General features: G+C 38.5%; 1 protein-coding gene across 1 annotated transcript; it reads left to right on the top strand.

Moving 5' to 3' along the window:
* Positions 1 to 2,890: 2,890 nt before the first annotated feature.
* Positions 2,891 to 6,209, top strand: RGS1 (regulator of G protein signaling 1). The gene is made up of 5 exons (XM_027902956.1): positions 2,891 to 3,083; positions 3,466 to 3,549; positions 4,177 to 4,238; positions 4,782 to 4,945; positions 5,652 to 6,209. The coding sequence occupies exons 1-5, from the start codon at positions 2,983 to 2,985 to the stop codon at positions 5,835 to 5,837; spliced, it is 597 nt and encodes a 198-aa protein (XP_027758757.1). The 5' UTR covers positions 2,891 to 2,982; the 3' UTR covers positions 5,838 to 6,209.
* Positions 6,210 to 8,918: the final 2,709 nt, after the last annotated feature.

The following is an 8,918-nucleotide window of genomic DNA, read 5'->3' as shown; positions in this document are numbered from 1 at the left end:
GGGTTTGGGTAGAAAGAGTGAATCAGAGACAGTGAAACATGCCACTGAGGGAAAAAAGGATGTCTTGAAGATCAGAGTTACTCAGAGGAAGAAAGTATTTATCCACAGTGGAGGAAAAAAGTGAATAATAATCACACTCCCATGTTGAGATGTCGGCTACTAAATGCAACAGGCTTCAATTTTGCAGAGTTTGAGCACTGCTTACAGGAAGATATGATAATATTGTTGCTTTACATTGTCTTTACACTTCCTATGACCTAAGCTAGCAGTTTATGAGCCTGACTTCTTTCCTAGGCACACGTTCTTCATCCCTTCTCCACATCAGATGCTCCTAACTCCCAGGCTTCTTTCCGCATTTCCTGGGCTTACATGGATCTTTACACAAGTAGACAAACAGACCTGGCATAGAGTGAACCAGAGAGGCAGCAGTGATTTCCTCTGCACAGGAATAAAGAGCAGCAGCAGTAGTGCAGAGAAGGGGGTTTACTGATTTGGAAGACTGGAAAGGACTCTCCATTATATTAAGAGCATTGTTAATTGAGGATGTGAGAACAATAGAACATCAGGACATCAGTTGGTGCCAGGTGGTCTGCTTGTTAACCACAGCTTTTTCTTCGTTCACAATACAGTAGCCCACCTATTCCTATTTCACTTTTGACCGTCTTTATTAGCAGCAGGATCCTAAAAGCAAAGGTTTATACCCCTAGAGTCCAATGGTATGATGTCTCTACAAGTGACATTGTTATGTAATATTAATATAACTAATCTGCTCTACAAAATAACCTGGAAAACAATTCAAATATTGTGAGACAGCAGCATAATGTTGATGTAAATTATAAGAATACTGTTCTTTCATTACTCAAAAGAATATTTTTTTGCAAGAAGGGTAAGTACAAAGACCACAGGATAATCCCTTTCTAGAGGAAGGTCTGATGCCACACCTGTTACATGCATTGATATATTTAACAAATCCCAACGGTAAAGATAGTAATTTAATTTTAAATGGAGAACAGACATTCCTTGTCTTGCAAACGAACTGTCAACAGTCTTGCATTGAGAATAGGTGTAAACAAACAAACCATCCTATTCTTCAAGGAATCAATCCTATCTAGTCCCTCTTAGACTCACAGAACTTCTCTGGTGGATGTTTATCCGAACTTGTCATTGTAAGTTCAAGACATTGCCCTGCTTCTAGCCTCAGCCTACAAAGTACCGGGAGATATGACAGGAAATAGTGATTTCGGGTTTTCCCCCCCTCGATGTGACTTTTGTCTGTCGCCTTTTATCCTTTTATTGCACCTTTCAGAGATGAGTTTGGATGCAGCACCTCTAAAACCCTCCCAGCAATTCACCGAGGACAGCTACTAACTGAGGAAACACAATGAGATGCTGAGGGCGCTGAATGTCAAAGTACGAAAACAAATACAGCACTGGTAACATCTTCTTCCTTTTTTCGCCTTATTCAGGGCAGCCAAGAGCAGTTGGTAAATATCTCTGCTGCACAAAGGTCAGTGTTTACCTGATAGCACCGAGATAAATATTTCCTGCAGACACATTTGTGTCACTAACACTCGGGATCAGTGGCCTCCTGTGGTTAAAACCGCCCTGATGCAGACGGTGTGTCCTTGCGTGCACAGCCGTCTGCAGGCAGCTTTGGGTCTCGCAGTCCTTTGCATCACAGCTCACTAGGAAGTTGTAGAGGTGTAAGCAGTTACCGCGGTCATATGCAGCCCTGTTCACATCATTCATGAGGTGTTTATAAGTAATCAAAGTTGTAGGTGTTATTTAGTACAACAAAATCTACAAAATGTCACAGAATAAAAATTTAAAAAACCCAAACAACCAAACAAAAAAAAAAAAAAACCATCCACAACACAAAAAACCCAACAAGCAATCAAGCAGAAATTGGGATGCCCAGGGACCAGATTAAGTAGTTCAACATCTAAACCATCATTCCAGACATTAAAAACTCTTTAAAATGTATATATGTAGCCTTAACAGCCATGAGAGAAATACATATAGAAATCACACATCCATAGCATGAAGTGTTAGTAAGCTTAACAAAAACAATCTAAAAAATATATATAGTTTATCACACCCGTGGTTTCTTCTTTGCAGGGAACTCAAGTACATACAAAGAACACACACCTCCCTCAAACCTGCTGTAATGTTCACACTGTCGTTACAACAGCTGCTCTTTAACTTAATATTTAATACACTCCAAGTCACTTAAAATTATGGAGGTGTTCCTGAAATACATCAGTGTGCTTCCAAATTATCTGACTTGGTAAAATTACACCAAACTAAAAAAGCTCTTGCTGCTTCAAAACCCTTTCCTGTGAAAATCACTCCTAAATATTTTCACAGCACATGTCTAAACAAACCAGATGCCTCTGTCCAATACACTATTCTAGTTTGAAAAGTAATTGGTGACTTGCAAATAGCTTGTTGCATATGGAACTTTAATACTGGGGTATCTTAGAGTAGTTTTTTCTAGTATTTTGCTGAGCCCACCTAATCAATTCAAAATTTCAGGTTGCAGGCATGTAACAGGTGAATTTTGTGAACTAAAAAATGGCAGCATGTGCAGCTCATTTGACAAAACTAAGAAATATTTCTGATTTGCAAGTGCCAATCAGAAAGGGACGAGGATTCAAAGTTCTAGAGGGGATTTTTTTTTTTTTTTCTGTAACAGACACACACAGACATACATAACAATCCGAAAAGTAATTCAGTGTCATCCGGTTTAGCCTCAACCACGAGACACCGCTGTCTGTTTTCTTTCTCAAAAGACTCACGTCACTGTGCACTGAAAAAAGGGAACTTCCAGTTTGTGGTGAGGATACATGATAAACAGATCTGTTCACACCAACTAGAAGGACTGCCTGCGTCAATAAAAGGCAGCAGCAGAGGCCGGGAGCTGACATTTGGTGCTTGGAGGATTATCATTGCAAAAGTCGCTTCGTGCTAAAGTTAAGTAAAATGCCAGGATTTTTTTTTTCTCACAACATGACTGAATTAAATGGAAAAGAAGACTGCAAGCTTGCAGAAGGCAAAATCCATAAAAAGAAGCAAAAGTCTTTGTAAGTATATACAACTTTATATAAACTTTAATGTATTAGAAGCAAAAATAATACTCCACTCATCTTAGAGATTAAGAAATAGCACTGTGTCTCAGGCTAAATGACTGCAAAACCTGCTGAAAGCCCAGGACTGCAGCAACAAAAAAAGGATTGAGCTGATGCATACCAATTAATTGATTGCTTTCAGTAATGAGAAGTAGATTTGGATACACGGGGGGCCTCTTAGTCCTTTCAAAAAAATTGCTTGGGTATGTAGCTTCCCAGACTTTGGTCATAGGATGGAGCTGTCTGTCTCTGCTTAAAAGTTTGAAGAAAACTTAAGTGGAATTTAAATGCAACTGTAATGCTTATGGATTACAAAAACGTCTGTTCATTGTTTCAGCGGTGCAGATCTCAAAAACTATTTGAAGTGCATGGTACCACATATTGAATCTGGGATCAAGACTTCCAACACTAGAAATGTCCTGTAAGTACTGAGATACAACAAGTTATATTTTATAACTATAGCTAGTTTACAGTGCAATAAGCTACTTCACTTCTAAACTACTTCTAAAACAACAAATCTTATAATAATAATGCCTAGAATTTCCAAATGGCAAGAGAGGTGAACATTAGTAAATAGAAACTATTCCTGGAATTAGAGATATTCTCTTAGTGATTTGATGTGTTTGCATAAAACAGTGAAGGAGAGGACACCTCAGTTAAATCCATTTTCATCGGAGGAGCATTGTATCTCTTTTCAAAAGATTTACAAGAAACTTCACACTTCAGTGAAGAACGAGGGTATTACCAGTCTTGCAGAAATTTGGAAATAGAATTACAGGTAGAAAATTACTTTATTGCAATTTCAGTAGAAGCTTATCTTCCTGGGAACAGAATTTAGGATAACATCATAGTTGCACATTTTTCCCATCTCTGATTATTTTTCTCAAAGTAGGCTGCCTCCAGGGTCTCAGATTATGAGAAAACCATAAATTCAGTAAATACATATTCCTAGAACATAATAATAACATTTATCTCCTTCAGATATGCAAAAAACCCCCCATGATTTCTTGCCTAAAGTTTTTTTTTTTTCTTTCTCTTGTCATCTTAGGCTCTCTACAGAGGAAGTTATTCAGTGGTCACAGTCTTTGGAAAAGCTCTTGGCCAGCCAAAGTAAGTCTATTACTACATTATGACTTTGAGGACAATATTTTATCCAATCTCACCAAATAGCCAAAGCTGTAGCATTATATAAAACACTGCCAGAGAAGGGGCAGTTGCATTCCCATCTTTTACAGCTCTATTGTAACATGACCACTAGTACAGCTTTGTTTCCAAGTTGTTGTTGTTGTTGTTCTCTCCATTTTCAGTGGAGCAAATAAACTCCTCATTTCAGGGCTTTTTGTTCAGTCTTCTATCCCTGGATAATACACCAGTTTAACTTGGAATTTTCTCTCCACTTGTACCTTAAGACAATCTGTTTAGGAAAGACTAGAACCCATTGATATAATATGGTAGTCAAGCTCTAGATCTAAAAATTCTAAACATAATTAGGAAGACTCCCACCAGCTTTAATATTAGACTGTCTGTAGTATGGTGAAGAAGGGAAGAACAATGTATTTTGGCATGATTTTGTGTCATGTTTCAATACAACTCCTGCTATTTATTTTATCCTTTCTGGTCAATAAGTGACGATGTTTTTGTGTTTGGCTTTAGGTGGTCAAGGTATCTTTCGGGAGTTCCTGAAGTCAGAGTTCAGCGAGGAAAACATCGAGTTCTGGCTGGCCTGTGAGGATTACAAGAAAAGCAAGTCTGATCACTTACAGGGCAAAGCAGAGAGGATTTATGAGGAGTTTGTTCAGTCAGATGCTATTAAACAGGTATGTACAGAGTCAATCTGTGCAGCATTACAATACAGGTATTCTGGATAGTCCAAAAATAGAAGTGTATCTTCACTGAGATACTCACACATTCACTCAGTTCATAAGAGGAAGAGACAGACACATGCTTGCACGACCATACTTGCATCATTGCTGTCTTCAGCCATGAGATAATCAGATCTCACAGAGTCACAGGATACAGGCCAGTACTTGGGAGCACCACCAGCAGAGCTCAGCAAAGGCCTCAGCAGCTTAGCACATGATGCTTCCTGCTGAGTTTTCAAACCCAGTTTGAATTACTGATGGTGTCTGTAGATCCTCAAGAGTTTGTTAGTAGAAGCACCAGGGATAACTTCTTGTCTTTTAAAAAATGTGGACCTTCTAGGAAATTGAAAGTTCGGTATGTTGATCATATTTCAAACTGGAGATAATCAACACAAGATTCCTCTCTTTAACTGGAGCCTGTTCCTCTCAGTACTCCGTTTCTGAGCTGTATTACTTGTGACTCCGTAAGAAACTGCACTTCTATAGTGAACAGCCATTTCTGTGCCTAACTGGAATATAAGAATGTAAATTCCCTCACTTTGCAATGCTGACATTGAACCATCACACTGAGTTCTAAGGATGAAAATTTGTGTATTGATGAAGCATTAGATATATATAGAAAGATTAAGTTTTCAATAGCATTTGTTTTTTTCCTTTCCAGATCAATATTGACTATCAGATGAGAGAAGCAACAGCCAAAAAGGCTCAAGACCCAACTCCCACAAGTTTTGATGAAGCCCAGAAAACAGTGTATACCCTTATGGAAAGGGATTCATATCCCAGGTTTTTAAAATCCAAAACCTACCTGAACCTTTTGAACCAGCTGCAACCCAACACTTCAAAATAAGAAGAGTTTGAGGCAGCAAAGAGCCAGGTAAACTCTGTGTCAAGTATCCTGACAAGATCCTTCAGGGTGGTTGGATCTTGGCAAGGAAAATCCCTGCCTTGGAAGGAAGAGCACGAGGGAGATGCAAACAGCTCCACAGCCGGGACAATGCAGGATAAAAGCTGTCAAAGCTGTCACAAGAGTGAGAGCAGCACAAGGAGAAAATCCTCTCCTCCCATACACCATAGAGTCAAGACAGGATATGGATACTATTTGTTGTTTGAACTACACTATGAACATTGAAACAAGTCTTAGATCCCAAAGAACTGCTGATCATTAGGAAGTGCAAGACTATCAAGCTGAATGCTGGGAAAAGATTACCAAATTGAGAAGGAAAACAAAAGATGACTGACAATTTCGTGCATAAGAAAATGCTCAGACAAGACTGATAGCTTTCTTAAAAATCTGTGAAGTATTTATGAGTGTGAGTGCTTATGTGCTATGTAAATATATTATAAATTGTCAGGTATTAAAATTGATAAATTTTAAATTATGTAATAATTATATAAGCTGTACTTTTAATAAGTTTGTATTCAACAGGCAGGTATGTAGCATCTTTTCTCTTTAATTTATTGCAAAATAATAAGCAACTCTTCCATGAAATCAACTTTAAAATAAAGTTTTATTGTCATTTTATATCTTTAAGTGATCTTTAAACCATAATTACTGAGGTATTGAAACACATGATTCCCTTCCATCCCACTGTGCCACTACTCATCCTGGTATCCAAATATTAGTTTGGCCACCACCACTTTTTTTTTACCCATTTTACACAACCATAATCTTAGTTATCTGGAATAGGCCATCCTGACCTACTCAGATACATCCTCACAACCCCCAAGAAAGGACAAACAAACAAAAAATAAAACAAACAAACAAAAAACCCCCCCAAAACACATGCAAAAAGAGGAGCAAGTCTAAATTCCCTCCCTGTTTTTCATACTGACCCAGCTACCAGCACTTAAATCTCAAATACAGAAATTGTTTAACCACTGAGCCCACAGTTCAATCTCCTTTTGACACTAATCATGTGCTGAGCACACAGATCACCCACGGCTGCTCACGTAGAGAGGCAGCAATCAGTGAGGCTCATTAGCAGTCCCATTGCTTGTGATTCTACCTTGGCAAGATCCAGACTGTGCCTTACACTACCAATACTACCATCAAAGATGACGTGATTTCACTGCAAATGTTGCATTAAATTTACACCAAAAATGTTGAGTAGCCTATACCACAGTGGGTAGGGATTAGAACTAAGAAAAAAAAAAAAGTTGTGATTGTTCTTGAACTATGTAACTATGCACATGAGTACTACCAAAACTCAGGTGTTTGAGATCTTGTGACATTAGAGTTTACAATGAAAAATAAATCAAAGAGTGCCCTGGTCTTCATGAGTTCCCATCATGAGATGGGAACTGGTATCACATGGGTGGCAATACGAGATTTGCTCACATTTTCCATTTTTCCAAAATAACAGGAGCTTAGTCGGGCCCACCCTGTTATTCCACACCAAAGGGAGAAGCTATAAACCCTAAGACGTCACCTCATGGCGAGAGCAGACTGCGTGCTCTTACTGCCACCCTTTGGGGACTTTGGGATCTCCAAGGGAAGACAAAACCTGTGTTACAAAACGGCAGATGCTGCCAACTTCCACCATCCCCAACTGTTGTAGCTGGAAGCCACTGCAAATCACATCTTCCTCCTTTCAGGGCCAAAAATAAAATTAAAAAAATGCAGAAGAAAAGAGCCTGGCCTTGCAGTATTATTGCTAAACATGTACACACCTGAGGGAGTCTGACTGCAAAACCTGAATGCTCCTGAAACAATGTAAACCAGTCTCCAGCTGCCACTCTTACACGAATTAATTTTCCAGGATCACTAGGAATAAATCTAATTTCTGTGAAGCAGGAGCAGCAAATAAGCCTTCCACACAAGGAGGATCACGATGTTTGTTCTGATACAGTCAACATGGACCAAATGTCACTTCTTGCATTATTTCAACCTCAGAGAAGACAAAGGAGAACTATGAAATATCAGCTACTCTCTGAACAAACACTGTCTTCAAGTAGCATTGTTCTTTCGACTGTAAATCCCTTAAATCAGGATGGCCACAGTCTTTGTTTGCTTCCCCCACAGTTTCACAAGTTTGCTACAATTTAGCCAAACACCTGTATGAAATTTCTGACTAAAATCATATTTCATAGCGTGAATAGTTAGAATCTTCATTTATTTTTTAATGCCTCCTTGCTGGCAGAGAAGACTGTAGAGCAACTTGTATTACACAGCTGGTATAGGTCAGAGTATTTGAGGAGGAAAGAAGGGACTTCTGCCTCTTTTCCACATGCATCTCTCCCTACTTCATGATTTGGTACAGTGAGAGAACTTAAAGGTCTTTTCTTTTTCAAAAAAAAAAAAAAAAAAAAAACCAAACCAAACCTACTCCACTCCACAAAACCCAACCTTGGTACGTATTTTAGTCTTTCACCTTATTTGCAAGTATAGACCTGAAATCAACTGCAGAGGTCAATCAATCATCCAGTTAGTTAATTCCAGAGATATTCCAGCCCACTCCAGCATCCCTGGCAACATGACCACGTTTCACAAAGAAATAAACAGTGCAGCAGAAATTCAGACCTGGCTCTGGGGTGCTGTCATACACTCAGTATTATATATCTGTTGCTATAGCAGGGCTATACAAAACTAGTTGTTTAAACAAGGTCCAAGAGATCTGGATATATTTTATGACAATTTATAGTGCCATCCATACTTTATAAAAGGCAGAAGCTATAGGCAATGATCTGATGGTCCAACTGAAAGAATTTTTACATTACTTTAAGACATTTAAGAATATTTACATGTTTTAGAATAGTCCAGAGATAGGTATTTCTATTATTTTTTTAAAAGCAATACACAATGCTTATTTTCTAGTGAATTTTTTTTTTTTTATCCTGCCTAAACAGAGGTTCTTTGGACTCAGAAAAAGAGTGGAACATAAGACTCAGAGGAACTGAGGACTCAGTACTTTTCTGTGACCCTTGGTTT

The sequence above is a fragment of the Empidonax traillii genome, unplaced genomic scaffold, assembly GCF_003031625.1.
Source record: "Empidonax traillii isolate 1590-97213 ecotype Southwest subspecies unplaced genomic scaffold, ASM303162v1 scaffold923:size341358, whole genome shotgun sequence".
Classification (NCBI taxonomy): Eukaryota; Metazoa; Chordata; class Aves; order Passeriformes; family Tyrannidae; genus Empidonax; species Empidonax traillii.
This window is presented reverse-complemented; position numbering and strand designations above follow the sequence as displayed.